The sequence below is a fragment of the Moschus berezovskii genome, chromosome 9, assembly GCF_049115385.1.
Source record: "Moschus berezovskii isolate FMDL1 chromosome 9, NW_MosBer_1.0, whole genome shotgun sequence".
Classification (NCBI taxonomy): domain Eukaryota; kingdom Metazoa; phylum Chordata; class Mammalia; order Artiodactyla; family Moschidae; genus Moschus; species Moschus berezovskii.
The window spans coordinates 70,872,513-70,893,750 of NC_142468.1; the positions used below are offsets into that span (position 1 = coordinate 70,872,513).

The window sequence follows — 21,238 nt, forward strand, 5'->3', positions numbered from 1 at the left end:
GTCCCTGTTCAAAAACTTTCAGCGGATTTTTATCACTCTCAGAATAAAATCTGAACTCCTTCCCATGCTTTCCAAGTCCAAAATCAGGTGCCTGGTACTCTGTGACTTTACCTCTTCTCATGAGTTTCCCATTCTGCCACCTCTAGTCCAACTAGCCTGCTGTTCTTCTAATAAGCCAAACTCCTTTCTGTTCAGGCCCTTTGCATTTGCTCTTTCTTCAACCTAGATAATTCTTTTCCTACTTAAAATTTACATAACCTCTGACTACTCTACATGAAACGGCACCTCCCCAACATCCTTGAAACAACTGGCCTGGTCTGGAGATGAAACATTCAAAAGAAAAAGAATCTGTACCACAAAGGCTACTTTTGATGTTGCTTTAGGATAAAAAAGAGTTGTAAAAAGTAAATAAAACTTTTCGAATATGGGCTCACCTGATTATGGAGCTACATAATATTATCAGCAATAAGATTCCAAAGGTTTCCAGTAAGAGACTTTTCTTTCACCAAGGCTCTCAGAAAACCACCATCACAAGAAACAAGCATTTATCACTGAAAAGAGGGAATGGGTGTTAAGGAAAGGAGAATATACAGTTTGAAGTTTATCATCTGTTTGCCCTTGACCAAACTGCTCTTAGTTCCCCAGGTGGTTCCAGGTGCTGAAGTATTCTTTCAAGTCACCATCATTTGATTCCTCAATCCTACACAAACCACTCTGCCTAAATTTGGGGATATCTCAATCAGATCTCAACTTATCACCATTTTGTTGCAGTCTACTTTCACCTAATCATATTTACACTATAGTCAATCTTTTGTTAAAAACAAAGATGTTAAGTGATTCAACGACTAAGCCTCAGCATCAGTAGTGTGAAGTGACTTCTACTAGGACAGTGGCAGTAAGGATAGACACATGAGCAGATCTGAAGGACTCTTAGGACATGGAGCTGCAGAAAACTGAGATGGTGGTCAAACAGAGGAAAATGAGAGACTAAAGACAATGAACAGGTTGCTGGCTTAGATTCCTGGATGTACAGTGGTATCACCATCCAGTAAGGCAAAAGAGAGAAAAATGGTTTAAGGAATGGGGTAGTAAGTTTTGGGCTTACTGAATTTAAGGTGCTTGCAAGAGACACACAGTAGGAAGTTCGATGTTTAAGTTTATTGCAGGCTATGTTACGGCAATGGCAAGCCACTCCAGTACTCTTGCCTAGAAAATCCCATGGATGGTTGAGCCTGGTAGGCTGCAGTCTGTGGGGTCGCGAAGAGTCGGACACGACTGAGCGACTTCACTTTCACTTTTCACTTTCACACATTGGAGAAGGAAATGGCAACCCACTCCAGTGTTCTTGCCTGGAGAATCCCAGGGACGGGGGAGCCTGGTGGGCTTCCGTCTATGGGGTCACACAGAGTCGGACACGACTGAAGTGACGCAGCAGCAGCAGCAGCAGCATGTTACTACAGAAGTTGATGACCTTGTACTAACATCGTAACCTCTTTGGACCTGTTCCTACGTTTGTAAAATAAGAGTATCGTACTAATTTCTAGGGGTCTTCCAGTCCTAAAATGGCAGTGAATTGTTTTTTCAGTAATCTTAAATAATTTGATTTGGACCCCTATTTCTTTCTAAGAACTTTGGGGTTTCAGGCTATCTGTATATTTTAATTTGATAACTTGACAAGAAATTTAGTTAAGAACTTTTAACCAGCTGGGAGCTTATACATTCATACAACCTTGTTTTCTCTTAAATTTTGAGAGTGCAACACCATGGATTCCTCTCATGAAAGACATATATTTAAGCTTGCTGGTCATTCTGGGTTAAGAATTTCAAAAAGAATATATTAAACTGTTGCAATTTCTTCTCCATGAAATTTTCCCTTCATAGATTTGGAGAAGTTGAAGACATTATTCCTGGTACAGGAAATGGAATTCTTACTTTCATTCCAAAGTATATGCAGCTGCTTGGTTATTGTATTATTTCCAGGTTAGAATTAAGTTTGAAGGAAGACAGGACATAACCTCATCATCACATGTAAGCATCAGCCCTGATACTAAATGCAACTCTGGTTTAAAGATAGGTTTTGTCTTTTAAGACAAATAATCACATTGTTCAGCTTAAATAAAAATTCTTTTTAACAGAACAATGATTATTCTATTAAGTACATCTGTGACTCTTTAACAAAACAAGAAACTGCACTGTGACTAAAAGCAAGGAATTTGGAATAAGACGGTTCAAACCTGGTACCTCTAATTTGATCTTGTGTACATTTTTTAACCTCTTGAAGCTTAAATCTCTTTAGTAAAATGAGGATAATACTTAACATTACAGGGTTATTTGAGAACTAAAAGTGATTAATTAAAAACATTATGTAGCAAAAATTAAGACTGATAGACAAAAGAAAACACCATTTCAACTATGACTTTGTCAGACTTTTATTATGAATATCTTTTGTCATTATTTTAAGGATCCCTCTAAAACTGCAAATCTTAAGAGTAGTTAAATTTTGACTTGACTCCTGCTTTCATATTATTAATGCTGATTTTTCTTTAAGGACCATTGTGTGCCTGACAGTATATTGACAGTTGAGCAGAAACCCTAGTTTCAATTCCTCTTGTGTAAAAACTATTCTATTTACTTATGGGTATTAACTTGATGTGAAGAATATAAAGTAAATCTGAAAACCTGTAAATAAACATGAGACTGTATTTCATAATTCATGATAGAGGTATAAAGTTAATTCTTGATTTTTTCAAATAAATATAAATGCAATAAAGGAATTCAAAAGTTATTCTGATGTTTAAATACATTATGATTTTTTGAACACTGTCCTAATAATTTTTCATTTATTCTTGCTTATAGTACTAAGTTAAGTGAAATACTGATATTATGATACGTCTGTGTGTGTAAAAGAGTAATAGTTGTGGGTTAAAAATTTCCCACGTATCATTTCATGAAGTTAATCCAGATTTAGTTGTAACATGTTCCAAAATCAAATAATGTATCAGGTAACAAACTATAAATCTGGAGACAATCATGAGTGAATAAATAAGTCATTAAAATGAACTACACATGAACTTTCAGTTAAAACACACCTTAAAATTATGATCAAAAACTTCCATTTCTATTAGTGCTTTCTCCTTTAAGAATTATTATCTCATCGTTTGTTAACCTCTAGAAGAGTAAGAAAAAGTCCTTTTATATTTCATGATAGGTTTAATCAGGTAATTAAAACAAATTCTTATATCATCTGATATGTCCAATTACATGGGTATGACGTAACAAAAACAGTTACAAACTTATATACGCATATTTACATTATATATCCAAAACTGGCAAGCTAGTCAACTATATCTAAGGAGATACATTATGGCATGAGTTAAACAATTTTTCATTGCTTATTAGAAAGAATGCAGTCAAGCTTTCAATGGAAATAATATACAAGTGAGGCACTTTTGAGGTCAAAAATAGAAAGCAAATGACACTACATACTGGCAATGTTCACAAAAATCTATGTGTATTTTAATACAAAGGCTTTTCAACTAGATTATTCTTGAAAAATCTCAAAACTAGCAACTTATGCAATTTAAGGAGCTTTCAGGAACAATGGCTAACATCAGTGTATCAAAACATATGAAAGTTTTATAACCACCTGGCTGCTAGGCAAACAGTACCTTAATACCTTAAAGCCCTTTAAAAAAATATTTTTTTTTTGGCTTATATAAATTACCTCAGGTTGTGATTTCTTTTTAGATGTTTTGACTCACTGAAAAACACCTTATGGTGCTATTATTGCGGAGTATAGACCAATCTTTTTTTTTTTGGTGCAACAATGACGCAAGTTTCTAGTGCTTCCCCATATACTTAGATATGTGATCCTGGAAATCAAGAATGAGAATATTTAGTTAAGAATTTATGTTTTCCAGGTAACAAGCTTTCAAATTTTTATGTAGTAAAATATTATATTTATTTAATGTCTCTTTGGGCTAAAATAAAAAACTCAATCTTAAAACACATATGCCAAAGTGTATCACAAAACCTAAAGTAAATTTCCATAAAACAAACATCCTTAAGTTTCTCTGAATCTGGAGGGAAGTACATGTTTCCTTCATTTTGGAAACATATAGATAGCAAGAATCATCTCTGTGGTGTTAAGAGGGGGTGGGGAGATTAAAAGAAAAAGCAAGACTTACCCAAGATATCAGATGGCACTATACACATGAATTGAAAGTGCATTTGTATTACTTCAAAAGTTCATTTTAGGCACTGCTGAATAACCAATGAAAATAGGTAGTTTTAAGTTTTCCCCTTTTAAATTCTAACCCTTGCCCAATATCATCCCAGAGACACACACACTCTCTGAAGTTGTCATGATGAAATACAGTGACGTTTATTTTTTCTAAAAAGTTCTCCCTGACTGGTAATGGGAGGAAAAGCCATTTTAGCAATGGCTTTTACAAGTTAAAAGAATGCTTCGGCACATCCACTAAGTCTGATTGCCAGTTCCAAATATTGATAAATATTTAAAACAGGATACGTAAGAAAAAAAGTGCTTAAAATCTTTCAGGACCAATAAGACACATTAGGGAAAAGACTGGTTTTACAGTTCTTTTGAGATATTTCTTATTCCTGCTTTCTCCATTTGGAGGTGGCTGCCCCTTAAATAGCCCTTTAATGGCAGTAATGATAAACCCTGTCAGATCCCAACTGCCACCTCACGTATGGTCTATAAATCATCCAGTAGGTGGTGCTGAAGTTACATACCTCATATTTCTTCAGAATCAAGTGATTCCCCTGTCAAGTCAGAGGAAACTCATTTAAGAATTATTAATTCTGAACAAGCCATCAAATCAAAGTCTTCCTGTTTTTACTTTCAGTATTTACTGTTACTTTTTTGCTTAGCCATTTGCTTCCACTATCAGATTAAAACTGAAAAGATTTTAGAGGACAAGCCAATTGGCAGTGTCAAATCTGTATGCAGACTGAGAAAATGCTCCCAAACATATCTATACACATGTTTAAGAATGAGAAATTTAACCTATTCATTTGTTTTCACATAACAATTCTAATTTACTCAAGAGAAAATTTCCACATAAGGGATTCAGGTAACATTATGCGTTAGCCTTCTAGACTGATTTGGAAACTTGGTGTGTTAAACTATAAAGATTCAAGGTAAAATAAAAACCATTTCATCACCATAGTTTTTAATGAAGAAACTTGTTTAAAAATTGTAAAGGAAAAATTGGGGATGGGACGGAAAGATCTTAGCAGCAAAGTGGTTAAACAAATTGAAAATATTAATGCACAAACATTAAAATATTAAAGCATATATGTTGCATATAAAATACAGTACAGAACCAGGAGTTGCACTATACTGATTAGTGCTCAACAGAAGAAATGATTAAATTTGTTCTTCCCAGAAGTATATACACAGTTCATTTCCACAGCATTTTCCTATATAGCCAGCAAGTTATTTTCTTCAGGTATTCACACCTGCTCAAACCTGAATTATAAACTCAGCACTTACAAATATGAAAATTCAGTCACAAGGAAAACCAGTATTTCCATTTTATCAATAAAAAGTAATTTTGAAAGTTAACAGTCTGTTCCAGGAAACCAAGTTTAGCTGAAAACTTCAGGGATGAAGATCATCTAGTGTAGCAGCATCCAAATATATAAACAGTAAAAATAAGACTTAAAACTGCTGCTACGTGTCATGTTTTGGACTTAGTTCAACCAATTGATTTTTAGTACAAAACTAGAAATAACCTCTTCTTCATAACATCTATAGTTATCAATATATTTTTCTTCTTTTCAATGTGAAATAATACTTCAAGATGATCTATATACACAATGTTGTCAGTTCAAGCTGTCATATAAATATAAATGCTTTCTTAAAAAAAAGTATTTTACAGACAGATAGTGTTATGTACATTGTTCAGTTTGATCTGGGGCAAAAGAAGAAAGCTAACACAAGCTTTTAAGTGTGATATGTAAAAAGAATGATTATGTAAATAACATTTTAAAACCTGCATAGAAAATGAGCTTCTAACAGTAGTGTGATTTTAATTTTGATCATTTCTGAAACTTCAAGCCATTAAAAAAAAGGCACACTTCTCAACTTTATCCCTTTAAGGGAATGTTCTTTAGGAACCCCTTACTTGGTTAGAGTTTCAATGTAACACTTAAAAAAAAAAAAAAAAAAAGACAATTTGACCCCAAAGTACTTCAAACAGTTTGCTGGAATATTTATGCAACTACTTTGCAAATAAAACATCCAGTAGGACAATGCTCTGCAAGAGAAAATAGATTTAAACATACAAGATATTTCATTTGGGATGTTGGATTAAATATTTTTCTGGGGTAGTTTAGCACACTCTTTAGCATAATTTTGCTTCTGGTCAGTTTAAATAAAATAAAAATGAGAAAAGTTATCATTGTTATATAAGCACTGAGGATTAAGCTAAAATATTATTAACACAGCTGAACATATTCTGGATTAGCAGAATGATAAGTGGAAATCTCAGGAGGAAACTGACTCTAACTATCCAGTTGCACTTTCACCTTGTAAAACATTTGTAAATGCAATATACTTTTTTGAAAGGAGGAAATTCTGAAAGAAAACAACTTGCTGGTTGAATACCACAAACAAAACAAAACAACCCAAAACCTCACTTTTTCTATAATGTTTACTCAGTCTCTTTTTATATAAAAATAAGTGTTATGTTCCCATCATAACATTAGACAATTACATCTGTGCTTAAAAAAAAAAAAGTTGGTCACTCAAGGCTATTAGAATATTTTATACGGATTTTAGATTACCAGAATGTACAGATATAACTCAATATAAACTGTAGCCAAAGGGAAATGACGATGAAAATATAAAATCATTCACATGGAATAAAAACGTTATTAACTAGATGAGTAAAATATTCAAAATATAATGGAATGTGACAGTAGATATATGTACATCTACTTCAGAACTAGGAAGGGGAGAAAAGCTTTATATGTAATAATTCGTACCTTTTATTTAGTTAAATATAAACATTTGTTATTTATACATAAAACTGCTTTCAAAAAACAACTAATAAATGATTTAGTTGCATTTGTTTTACTTCTTACAATTCCCAAGTGTTAACTTTTCTTAGATTGAAATCCAACTGTCCCCTAGTGCACTTTTAGTTTATATCTTAATGAATTCAAACCTTTAAAGGTCCCATCACCTAATGCATAAATATACAAAAATGCCAAAAAAATTTAATCCCTTTTAGTTGGATCATATTTTATGTTCACTTTATATCGCCAATAACCAGAAATGGTTTCCTTTTGCAAATATTCTTGACAACCTGTAACAAAACGTGCCATGCACTCCAGGGAAAAGGGCATGGCGAGCATTTGTGAAATGCCAAGAACCGATGAGTTCTGCTTCCTCCACGTGTGGCCCCAAGGATACCAGGCAAGACTGAATAATGCTTGCCAAAAGCTTCCACAAATCCAAGTTAGCTAATTCCTGGACACAAAGATTTTAAGCTCATTTCGTCACTGGATGCTTTCATCCAGCAGCTTTATGTTTCCCACCACAGCACCCACACGCCTCACCACAACGATGGCACATTCTCAAAGGGACGTAGCAGCACATACATGGTACAATGAAAGACAAAGCTACTAGGGCTAACCATCGTAAGCAGAACTTGTCATCGCTAGTGTCACATGAACAGGGGTCAGAGAAATCTCCCTCTGAGTCTGACATACAATGATACAACATGCTCTCTGCACAGAGCATGCAACTAACTTGATATATGCATCTCTTAATAGGGTCTGGAGCATCCTGACATTTTCCCCTGCCATTTTCTTCATGATTAAACCTTTCCTGGCAGTATACGCAGCGAGAACGTTCACCATCTTCTTTTCTTCGTTTTGACTTCTTAAATTTTAATGAGGAAGGCTGTGTCTTAAATACCACAGAGTCTTTGAGTGAACTTAGCTTAGTTTCATCCCCACAAGAGTACAGATAGTCTGATTTTTTACTGTCTGGTTTAGAAAACTGAACACTGGAGTCAGTATCATCTCTCTCCAGGTCGTTTTTCCACATGTCGGGATGTCTATAGTCTGCATAGCGACGTATTAAGATATCACGAGGGTTTATTCTGACAATCTCATCCTCATCTTGAAAGCTGACATGTCGAATTGATTTCAAAGGGACCTAAAAATGAAAGAGATGAAAATTGCAATATTAACAGTGAAGATTAATTTTATTGCCTACTTGCCTGGGCCACAGTGCCCAGATATTTGGTCAATTAGTTTGCAAGTTCAAGTGAAGATGTTTCTTGGATGAGATTAACATTTCAATGGGTTGACTATATAAGCAGAGCAGACTACCCTCCATGACACAGGCGGCCCTCATCCAATCAGTTCAAGGCTTTAATAATACAAAGACTGACCAAGAAAGAGCAGGAAAGAATTCTGCCAGCAGACTGCCTTTGGATACAGACTACAGCTCTTGCTCGGGTTTCAAGCATGACAGCCTACTCTGAAGATTTTGAATATGTACCTATGCCATTATATGAGTAGGGCCTCCCAGATATAGAGGGCTTCCCAGGTGGCTCAGTGTGGAAGAACCCACCTGCCAAGCAGGAGAATTGGGTTTGAGCCATCGGTTGGGAAGATCACCGGGAAAAGGAAATGGCAACCCACTCCAATATTCTTGCCTGGAAAATCCCATGGACAAAAGGGCCTGGTGGGCTACGGTCCATGGGATTGCAAAGGAGTCAGATATGACTTAGAGACTAAACAACAACATCACATAAGCCATTCCTTAAAGAAAATGTCTTTCTCTTTATATACATACACATTGTTGGTTCTGTTTCTCTGGCGTACCCTGATTCATACAGATTTCAGTAGCAAGGAATAGGATGCTGTGCTAACAGAAGTGTTGCAATGCCCTTGGAACTGGATAATGGGTAGAGGCTGAACGAGTTTCAAGGTGTGTTATAAAAACCCTAGGTAATGGTGAAGAGAGGCTTGGTAGAAACACAAAGGTTAAAGGCGTTTCTGGTGAGGGTCCCTGATGGAAGTGAGGAGTAAACTGGTGGACGCCAGTTGAGAGAAGACCCTTAGATGACCCTTGTCATAAAGTGGCAAAGAACGCGGGTGAATTGTATTCCAGTGTTTCATGGAAGGCAGAATTTGTGAGTGATGGATTTGGATATTTAGCAGAAATTTCTAAGAAAAGTGCTAAGGATACAGCCTGGTTCCTCCTTGCTGTTTATAGTAAAATATGAGAGGAAAGTGATAAACTAAAGTGTAATTTTAAAAACAAAACAGAACCAGAACTTGAAGCCCTGGAAAATTCTCAGGAATGACACTATCACCAAGGGAGTAGGGCCACTGCTCTCAAGGGTCCAGAGGAATTTTGCCTCAGGATGAATCAAACTGAGTCTCACTCACAGTTGACTTAGATGGTATTTAGATGAGATCTTGGTGGTGCTACTGGTAAAGAACCCACCTGCCAATGCATGAGACATAAAATCTGGGTTCAATCCCTGGGTTGGAAGAATCGCTGGAATAGGGCATGGCAACCCACTCTAGTACTCCTGCCTGGAGAATTCCATGGACAGAGGAGACTGTGACCATAGGGTCACAAAGAGTCGGACACGACTGAAGCGACTTAGTATGCACACACTGAACATAGAGATGGTACTAGAATGGGTTAAGTGTGGTGGGGGGGTTCAGGATGGGGAACACATGTACACCCGTGGCAGATTCATGTCAATGTATGGCAAAACCAATACAATACTGTAAAATAATTAGCCTCCAATTAAAATAAATAAATTTATACTTAAAAAAAAATAGAATGGGTTTAAGTCTTTGAGAGTGTCATGATGAGGTGAAGATATTTTGCATGTGAGAAGAGGGACCAGAGGGTAGAACATTATGAGCTGAACTGTGTTTCCTCCAATTTCATATGTTGAAGCCCCAACCCCAGTATCTCAGAATGTGACTGCATTTGGAAATAGAGTAGAGCCTTTAAAAAAGTGATTAAACTAAGGTCCTTGGGGTAGGCCTTAATATAATTTGACTGGTGTCCTTATAAGAAGAGGAAATGTGGACACACAGAGAGCGAGACACCAGAAATGTGTGTGTAAAGAGAAAAACCGAACACAATCAGGTGACCACTGACAAGCCAAGAAGAGAGGCCATGAAAGAGCCAAATGTATCAACACCTTGATCTTGGACTTCCAGTTTGCAGAACTGTGTGCAAACATATTTTTGTTGTTCAAGGCACTCTGTCTGTGGTATTTTGTTATGACAGCCCTAGCAAACTAATACAAAGTATACGGATTCAGTTTGGCTATACACGTCTCTGAAAATGACTGAAAACACACCATACTCTCTCACCTTTCAGTAGGCTGTTTCAGGCTAGGGGGGAAAGTAACATCTTTTGGGCATAAATCAAAATACCCCTTCCCTTCACCCATACAAGTGACTAGTGTGACAAGACACACTGACTAGTTTGTAAGTGAGCCCATGATCGAGGTTGGGCTTCCAAACTTTCATTCTCCAGATATTTGGAATTGGGGCTAAAAAAAAATCTCATGTGTGGACTAAAGATGGAGTGATGAATGCAGAAAGTTACAACAATTCCTATTGGTGATAAACACACTGTGACAATCTCCCAGACTTAAACCAGAAATCTGGAGGAAATTTAAGTAATGAGGTTTAGAAGTATATAAGCAAGTTTATAACACTAAAAAATAACTCTAGTACAATTCAACTACACGGAGAATTAGAAAGACTGGAAATTTCACTTATATGTCAATTAGTTGCATGCCAAATCAGAGGATAAAACTAAGATTTCTTACCTTATTTTGGGACTTCAGTCCTCCACATTCCTTGGGCATTTGCCGCTGTCCATATTCCATACTTCTGTCCTGAATGTCTAGGCCTGGATGACTGAACATTATCTAAAATACAAACAATTCCTAGTTAAGTGACAAAAGAACATATTTCTTATTTTATTTTTAATGAAACTATATAAGTATATTTCAAAACTCCATAATCTATTAGTAGTAACATTTTTTAGGTTTTAATAAAAAGCATTATTTGAGTCATCCTGTTTACTATTTAAACTCAGATCTTTCTCAATACATTTAAAATGAAATTTAAAAAGTAGGTGGATGAAACTGGAGCCTATTATACAGAGTGAACTAAGCCAGAAAGAAAAACACCAATACAGTATACTAACGCATATATATGGGATTTAGAAAGATGGAAATGATAACCCTGTATTCGAGACAGCAAAAGAGACACAGGTGTACAGAACAGTCCTTGGGACTCTGTGGGAGAGGGCGAGGGTGGGATGATTTGGGAGAATGGCATTGAAACATGTATATTATCATATGTGAAACGAATCACCACTCCAGGTTTGATGCATGATACAGGATGCTCGGGGCTGGTGCACAGGGATGACCCAGAGGGAGGATAAGGGGAGGAGGGAGGTGGGAGGGGAGTACAGGAAAGGGAACTCATGTACACCTGGGGCGGATTCATGTCAATGTATGGCAAAACCAACCAATATAATATTGTAAAATAAAAAACAGAATTTAAAAAAAAATAGAAGGAAGGTTAAAAATAAAAAAAAAGTAGCACACACTTCACTTCTGGTTTCAGCTTCAGCATGTAAGGAGCTTGAAGTTGCCATTCTGCAATTACAAGTAAAAAATTTGGAATAAGAACAAAAAATATCAACAACTCTTCTTAGATCCAAGAGAGAGGAAGACAGGACAAACCCCACCCCTAAGACTGCAGAGACTCATGAGTAGAGATCACCATGGAAACCAGTGTCAGGGTAGGAAAAAAAAAATCTCAACTGTAATTCACGAATTGCTGGAGGCTCAGGATAGACAACTGGGAGTTAAACACTCCTAGGGGAAGGGGAAGGCAATATCTGTGACGTTCCCAAGCTTCTGTCAGTTTACCTCTAACAGCTCAACCAAGTTTACACGGTAAATATCAGAAAAATACCTGCATGCTTCCAGCATGGAGAGCGGAGAAAGAACCATTATGAAATGTGTTGGAACACTCTTTGTAACAAGGCTTGTCCTCAGAAAACACTAATGAACCAGAGCCTAACGTACAATGGTATTATAAGGTCAGGAGGGGATATACACCCAACCCTAGTTATCTCAAACCACCTGAATCACCTAAAGGGGGAGAAAAAATATATATATAATTGAAATGCACAATCCAGAGGGAAAACCTTAGACTTAAAGACTGAGACCTAATCACAACCACAGAATGCTTTCTTTTCTCACTCACTTTACCACTGTATCACTAAAGGCTTGTTTATAGCAGTTCCTTCACCAGCACATTATGTCTAGCAATCAAAAAAAATTAGAAAACACAGCAAAAGGCAAAAATATATTCTGAAATGTCACAACAAGCATCAGAACCAGATATGACAGGGATACTGGAAACAGCAACTATGAATTTAAAACAACTATGATCAATATGCTAAGCACTCTAATATATAAAGCAAGATAGACTGCAAAAAAGAGTCTTCTCTTGTGTTGTTGGAAGAGGGTATTTGCTATGACCAGTGCATTCTCTTGGCAAAACTCTATTAGCCTTTGCCCTGCTTCATTCCGTGCTCCAAGGCCAAATTTGCCTGTTACTCCAGGTGTTTCTTGACTTCCTACTTTTGCATTCCAGTCCCCTATAATGAAAAGGACATCTTTTCTGGGTGTCAGTTCTAAAAGGTCTTGTAGGTCTTCACAGAACCGTTCAACTTCAGCTTCTTTAGCATTACTGGTTGGGGCATAGGCTTGGATTACTGTAATATTGAATGGTTTGCCTTGGAAATGAACTGAGATCATTCTGTCGTTCTTGAGATTGCATCCAAGTACTGCATTTTGGACTCTTTTGTTGACCATGATGGCTAGTCCATTTCTTCTAAGCAGGTTTTAGAAAAGGCAGAGGCACCAGAGATAAAATTGCCAACATCCGCTGGATCATGGAGAAAGCAAGAGAGTTCCAGAAAAACATCTATTTCTGCTTCATTGACTATGCCAAAGCCTTTGACTGTGTGGATCACAATAAACTGTGGAACATTCTGAAAGAGATGGGAATACCAGACCACCTGACCTGCCTCTTGAGAAACCTGTCTGCAGGTCAGGAAGCAACAGTCAGAACTGGACATGGAACAACAGACCGGTTCCAAATAGGAAAAGGAGTACGTCAAGGTTGTATATTGTCACCCTATTTATTGAACTTATATGCAGAGTACATCATGAGGAACGCTGGGCTGGAAGAAGCACAAACTGGAATCAAGATTGCCGGGAGAAATATCAATAACCTCAGATATGCAGATGACACCACCTTTATGGCAGAAAGTGAAGAGGAACTCAAAAGCCTCTTGATGAAAGTGAAAGAGGAGAGTGAAAAGGTTGGCTTGAAGCTCAACATTCAGAAAACTAAGATCATGGCATCTGGTCCCATCGCTTCACAGGAAACATGGGGAAACAGTGGAAACAGTGTCAGACTTTCTTTTTTTGGGCTCCAAAAATCACTGCGGATGCTGATTGCAGCCATGAAATTAAAAGATGCTTACTCCTTGGAAGGAAAGTAATTGCCAACCTAGATAGCATATTAAAAAGCAGAGACATTACTTGGCCAACAAAGGTCTGTCTGGTCAAGGTTATGGTTTTTTCCCGTGGTCATGTATGGATGTGAGAGTTGGACTGTGAAGAAAGCTGATCACCGAAGAATCGATGCTTTTGAACTGTGGTGTTGGAGAAGACTCTTGAGAGTCCCTTGGACTGCAAGGAGATCCAACCAGTCCATTCTAAAGGAGATCAATCCTGGGTGTTCATTGGAAGGATTGATGCTAAAGCTGAAACTGCAATACTTTGGCCACCTCATGAGAAGAGTAGACTCACTGGAAAAGACTGATGCTGGGAGGGATTGGGGGCGAGAGGAGAAGGGGACGACAGAGAATGAGATGGCTGGATGGCATCACCGACTCGATGGACATGAGTTTGAGTGAACTCCGGGAGTTGGCGATGGACAGGGAGGCCTGGCGTGCTGTGATTCATGGGGTCGCAAAGAGTCAGACACGACTGAGTGACTGAACTGAACTGAGCTGAGACTGCAAAAAAAGATGGGCAATGCAAACAGAGAGACAGAAATCCTAATAAAGAATACCACCACTTGCCCTGCCCAAAAGCGAGAGATCAAAAGCGCTAAGAGAATGAAGAATACATTTGATGAGCCTAGTAGACTGGCCTAGCTCATTTTTAATGAGCTCTAAGTATGTGAATATAGCAATTTCCAAAATTGAAAGGAAAGAGAACAAAAAGTGGGGAAAAAAAGCACCAAATATTTAAAAACGGTGGAAGAATTATAAAATGTGTAATTTTGTACATATACACAAGATAGAATGATCAGAAGAAGAAAAGAATGAAAATAACAAAAGAAATAAATGAAATAATAATGACTGAGAATTTACCCAAATTAATGTCAGATGTCAAGTCACAGATCCAAGAAGCTCAGAGAATATCAAAAAGGAAAATGAAAAAGAAAAGCATCTAAGTATCTAATTTTCAAACTATATATAATAAAAATCAAAGATTAAAAAAAATTCTGAAAGATGCCAGAGGAAAAATAATTTACTTTAAAGAATAATTACATTGGACTTCTTTGCAGAAGCCATGGAAACAAGAAGAGTGAAGTGAAATAGTTAAAGTGGTAAGAGAAAAAGTCCTCCAACCTAGATTCGGTACCCTGTAAAATTATCCTTCAAAAGTGAAGGAGACTGGTGGCAATGTAATGGTGTAACCACTGTGGAAAAGAGTATGAAGGTTTCTCAAATAACTAAAAATAGAGCTACCATATGATCCAACAATTCCACTTCTGAGTAAATATCTGAAAGAAACAAAAACACTAACTCAAAAGGATATATTCACCCCCAATATTCATGTGAAAGTAAAAGTCGCTCAGTCGTGTCCAACTCTTTGTAACCCCATGTACTATACAGTCCATGGAACTCTGAGGCCAGAATACTAGAGAGTGTAGCCTTTCCCTTCTCCAGGGGATCTTTCCAACCCAGGGATTGAACCCAGGACTCCCGCATTGGAGGCAGATTCTTTACAAGCTGAGCCACAGGGGAATGTCATACAGCATTATTTACAATTGCCAAGATATGAAAACAACTTAAGTGTCCATCAACAGACAAATGGATAAGATGTGGTGTGTATACACACACACAATGGAATACTACTCAGTCATGAAAAAAGAATGAAAATTTGACCCGTGCACCAATATAGATAAACTTGGAGGGTTATTTCACTAAGTAAAATAAGTCAGGAAGAGAAAAACAAACTCTGCATGACATCACTTATATGTAGAATCTAAAAAATTTAACACAATATTGTATATAACAGAAAATAAAGACTCACAGATACAGAAAACAAATGAGTGGCTATCAGTGGGGACAGGGAAGGGTCAGGTAACATGTGGGAAGGGGATTAAGAGGTATAAGCTATAATGTAAAAATAACACCTTAAATTAAAAAAAGATAAGTTTTTAAAAAGTGAGAGAGAAAGATTTTCTTAGGAAACAAAAATTGAGGAAATTTCTTGCTGGCAGACCTGCCTTATGAGAAACGTTAACAGAGGTTCCTTAGAGAGAAAGAAAATAACATAGGTCAGAAACTTGGATCTACATGACAATGGAAGAACATTTTAGGAGAAACAAGGGAAAATAATATAAACTTTTCTTATTCTTAATTGAGCTGAGAGGTTTGCTCAAAACTAAGCATATATTTACATACCTATACATATACAGGTATATGCATATAAAGTGAAATGGATGGCAGCAATGACAGAAGAGATGGAAGGAGGAATTAGGATTACTTCTAATACAGAGTTCACCCACTATCTGTAAAACAGTTTAGTGTTGTTAAAGGAAAAGTGAATGAAGTATAATATACCATGCTGCTGCTGCTGCTAAGCCGCTTCAGTCGTGTCCGACTGTGCGACCCCACAGACGGCAGCCCATGAGGCTCTGCCATCCCTGGGATTCTACAGGCAAGAACACTGGAGTGGGTTGCCATTTCCTTCCCCAATGCGTGAAAGTGAAGTCGCTCAGTCATGTCCGACTAGTAGCGACCCCATGGACTGCAGCCCACCAGGCTCCTCTGTCCATGGGATTTTCTAGGCAGGAGTACTGGAGTGGCTTGCCATTGCCTTATCTGAATATACCATGCTGCTGCTGCTGCTGCTAAGTCGCTTCAGTCGTGTCCGACTCTGGGTGACCCCATAGACAGCAGCCCACCAGGTTCCCCCATCTCTGGGATTCTCCAGGCAAGAACACTGGAGTGGGTTGCCATTTCCTTCTCCAATGTGTGAAAGTGAAAGTGAAGTTGCTCAGTCGTGTCCAACCCTTAGCGACCCCATGGACTGCAGCCTACCAGGCTCCTCCATCCATGGGATTTTCCAGGCAAGAGTACTGCTACCAGTAGCCAAAAGAAAATACAAACAGAGGGAGATTCAAAGCAAGGAAAATTACCAGTGATAAAGAAAGGCATTATATAATGCAGGGGTTAAATCCTCCATGAAGACATAACAATATTTAATGTGTACGTGCTTAACAACACAGCATCAAGTTACATGAGGAAACAACTGGGAAAACTGCAAGGAAAAGGATGTACCAATTACCACAGCTGGAAACGTCAATATCCCTCTCTCAGAAATGGACAGACTCAGTAAGCAAAAGTCAGTAAGCATAGAGATGAACTAAACAATACTTTCAAACAAGTGTCTACAATGACATCTAAAGAAAACTTCAAATAACAAGAACAGAATGCATATTTTCTCAAGCTTACATGGAACATTAACTAAGACAGACCAGTCTGGGACATAAAATGGACCTTAACAAACTTAAAACAGTAGAAATCACACAATGTGTGTTCTCAGACCACAGAGGAATTAAACTAGAATTCAATATGAGGATACCTGGAAAATCCCTAAATAAGTAGCAGTTAAATGACACAGTTCTAAACACATGGGTCAGAGAAGAAATATCAAGAGAAATCAAAAGTATTTTGAACTAAAAAGAAATGAAACACAACTTATCAAACGTTGTGGGTTACAGTGATACTAGTGCAGAGGGAAATTTATAGCAGTGAATATATTTTTAGTAAAGAAGATCTAAAACTAATAACCAAAGTTTCTACCTTAACTGTTCAAACTACCACACAATTACACTCATCTCACACACTAGCAAAGTAATGCTCAAAATTCTCTAAGCCAGGCTTCAACAGTTCATGAACTGTGAACTTCCAGAGGTTTAAGCTGGATTGAGAATAGGCAGAGGAACCAGGGATCAAACTGCCAACATCTTTTGGATCATCGAAAAATCAAGAGAGTTCCAGAAAAACATCTACTTCTGCTTTATTGACTATGCTAAAGCCTTTGACTCTGTGGAACACAATAAACTGTGGAAAATTCTTCAAGAGATGTGGAATACCAGATCACCTGACCTGCCTCCTGAGAAATCTTTTTGCAGGTCAAGAAGCAACAGTTAGAACTGGACATGGAACAACAGACTGGTTCCAAATTGGGAAAGGAGTACATCAAGGTTGTATACTGTCGCCCTACTTGTTTAACTTATATGCAGAGTACATCATGAGAAATGTTGGGGTGAATGAAGCATAAACTGGAATCGAGATTGCCAGGAGAAATATCAACAGCCTCAGATATGCAGATGATACCACACTTATCGCAGAAAGCAAAGTAAAGAGCTTCTTGATCAAAGTGAGACAGTGAAAACGTTGACTTAAAATTCAACATTCAGAAAACAATGGAGAAACAGTGACAGACTTTATTTTTCTGGGCTCCAAAATCACTGCAGATGGTGATTGCAGCCATGAAATTAAAAGATGCTTGCTCCTCGGAAGAAAAGCTATGACTGACCTAGACAGCATATTTAAAAGCAGAGACATTACTTTGCCAACAAAGGTCCATCTAGTCAAAGCTATGGTTTTTCCAGTAGTCATGTATGGATTGACAGTTGGACTATAAAGAAAGCTGAGCACCAGAGAATGGATGCTTTTGAACTGTGGTGTTGGTGAAGACTCTTGAGAGTCCCTTGGACTATAAGGAAATCCAACCAGTCCATCCTAAAGGAAATCAGTCCTGAATATTCATTGCAAGGACTGATGCTGAAGCTGAAACTGCAATACTTTGGCAACCTGATGTGAAGAACTGACTCACTGGAAAAGACCCTGATGCTGGGAAAGATTGAAGGCAGGAGGAGAAGGGGACGACAGAGAATGAGGTGGTTGGATGGCATCATCGACTTGACAGACATTAGTTTGATTAAGCTCCAAGAGTTGGTGATGGAGAGGGAAGCCTGGCGTGCTGCAGTTCATGAGGTCACAAAGAGTTGGACACGACTGAGCGACTGGACTGAACTGAACTGAACCTTGGGAAACCAGAAAAAGATGACTCAAACAAAGTAAGGTAAAGAAAAGAAACGATAAGAATTAGTATAGAAATCAATGAAATTGAAAGCAGGAAATTAACGGAGAATATCATGAAACCAAAAACTAGTTCTTTTAACAAGATCCACAAAAGTGATAAGCTTCTAGACAGACTCATTGGAAAGAGCCTGATGCTGGAAAAGATTATTTATTTTCTCACCTGATTGGCTTGGCTTCGCAGGTAGACACTTCTGGCATTCAGACCTTCAAAGGGAGAAGGTCTTGAGCTTCTGTAAGGCTCACTGGTAACCACGGTATCTTGATGGAAAAGATGATCTTTCACTAGAGAACTGGAAGTATCTTCTTCAGCTGCCTAAAGAGAACAATCCCCAACTCATTAGTTGCCAGAATATGAAAACAACAACAAAATAAAATACCTTCACTAACAAGAATTCAGAAGTTGGTGAATATGTAGCACCATCACTGTGTATGGCAGTTCCCCAAAATCAAATGTACATTATGAAGCCATGTCAAAATGAAAATATGAATTAAAAAAAAAAAACACTCAACTTTATGAGCAAAATGAACCGTCTTATAGAAAACAATATAGGATAAATCAGAAGGCTAACCATGCCATGTGAGAGATATATCTGATTACAGTAAAGCTGTTAATGATAAGTAATCTGTACACAGAAAGTGAAGAAATTATGAGGAAGAAAATGCAAATCAGTAAAATTAGTACTTTGAAAATTTTCTTTAAATACTGTTTTTTACACATTACCAAGGACTGTACTGTATGATATGAAGGATCAAAGAAGGAAGATAGTAGTCTATGATCTTGTTCAATAAGGGAATGAATTAATTAGCCTGAATTTATGGATTGCTTCAGTTCAGTTCAGTCACTCTGTTGTGTCCGACTCTTTGTGAGTCCATGAATCACAGCACATCAGGCCTCCCTGTCCATCATCAACTCCCGGAGTTCACTCAAACTCATGTCCATCAAGTCGGTGATGCCATCCTGCCATCTCATTCTCTGTCGTCCCCATCTCCTCCTGCTCCCAATCCCTCCTAGCATCAGAGTCTTTTCCAGTGAGTCAACTCGTCGCATGAGGTGGCCAAAGTATTGGAGTTTCAGCTTTAGCATCAATCCTTCCAATGAACACCCAGGATTGATCTCCTTTAGAATGGACTGGTTGGATCTCCTTGCAGTCCAAGAGACTCTCAAGAGTCTTCTCCAGCACCACAGTTCAAAATTTAGGAGTTAAATCATGTACAAGATTTAGGGAAGGAGATATGTCAATCAATGACAGTCACGAATGTGACTTTGAAATTTCATAAACAATTTTTTTGTGAAACAAATACTGAATAAGTGAAACTTAGCACATTAGAAAACAGAAAGTCCTGAGGTTTTATTTCTTTTAAGAAATGAGATAACTGCTTGCTGTTATTTTTCCCATTAGTATATACTTATCTGGGAAGAAATGGTGACAACCACGTAAAATGACAGTAATACTTTTACTGCTTCATTCTAAAATATTTATAGTAATCACAACAGGGCTAATATTTTTCAAAGGAGAAACCTTTACAATCTATTTTACAAAAATAAAAACATGAAAATTTGGCTTACTTTAAAATTAAACAATAAAACTCATTAGATGACAAATTATTATAAATTTATAAATGCACATAATGGCCCTTGTTCTGAAACAAAGTAGTTTTTTGACATTTTATTTCTCTGGAACTCAGTTTTTTCAATTATTAAATAATTACAATACCTATACAGTTTTATTACATGGACTATTGTAAGGATTTAGTGAGATAATATATATGAAAATGCTCTGAAAACTAAAAGCTGCTATTTTATCAGGAAGTAGTCAATTAAACTTTAAAAATGTATCTGAGTATCTACTGTCTACTGAAAACTGTGTCAAACCCAGTTAATTGCTATTTTTATATAATTTTCCTAATAGTTGTCCCCTGTGTTATGACAATGGTCAGTTACTGCAAAGGAGTTGGCTAGATAACAGTATCCAGCAAACATTCTTTCAAAATGGATGATAAAAGTTGAGAAGAATAAAAAAAATTCAGGAAATATATTTGTTCCAGAGAGTTTTCAAAATAAATGACTCAAGTAATTGTCAAGAATAATAAACAACTTGAATAGAAGAAAACAACAAGAAAAACAAAAAGGTTTAGAGAAAGGGCCTAGGTTGAAACCCTGTCTTATCCACCTAGGGTAAAAAATTTAAGCAACTGACTATTCTAAATCACAATTCCTTTTTATTTTAAACTGGGTACAATACTTGTATTAAAAATCTCAGGGTCAACTGAGATAACTCAAAGAGATTAAAAACTATAAATAAGCACAAACTGCAGTGTTAGTCGTAGTATCAGGAATGGTCATAAAGTAATTATGCGTTTTATGGTGACAACTCTTTGGATCAGGTCATCTTTATTACATTCTAATCTAATGGAAATCATTTAACAATTTAAAAATAAGACTTACTTAAAAATATGTATCTGAACAAGTACAAAATGGTTTCATGACCCAGTGTTTTACTGTATGACTTAGGTTAACTATACTTATATTCTGTACATAAAACAGTAAATACATTTCTTTTTGATTAAATATATTTGTAAAGGGAAATATAAAAAGCATAATTTCATTATTAAACAAAAATGTGGATGATAGGTAATAAATGATTTAGTTCAACTACTAAATGCTTACCAAAATACCTGGAATTAACCTATGAGAATTATTTC

General features: G+C 36.9%; 1 protein-coding gene across 2 annotated transcripts in view; it reads right to left on the reverse strand.

Moving 5' to 3' along the window:
• Nucleotides 1-2,396: 2,396 nt before the first annotated feature.
• SPRED1 (sprouty related EVH1 domain containing 1) overlaps nucleotides 2,397-21,238 on the reverse strand; it is a 131,566-nt gene continuing 112,724 nt past the window's right edge. For both annotated transcript variants that reach the window (XM_055436646.2, XM_088839821.1), the window contains 3 exons: nucleotides 18,696-18,848; nucleotides 10,857-10,958; nucleotides 2,397-8,197 (listed from right to left, as the gene is read on the reverse strand). In XM_055436646.2, coding sequence (XP_055292621.1) covers nucleotides 7,547-8,197; nucleotides 10,857-10,958; nucleotides 18,696-18,848 — 906 coding nt within the window. In that variant the 3' untranslated portion in view covers nucleotides 2,397-7,546. The remainder of the gene's footprint in view (nucleotides 8,198-10,856; nucleotides 10,959-18,695; nucleotides 18,849-21,238) is intronic.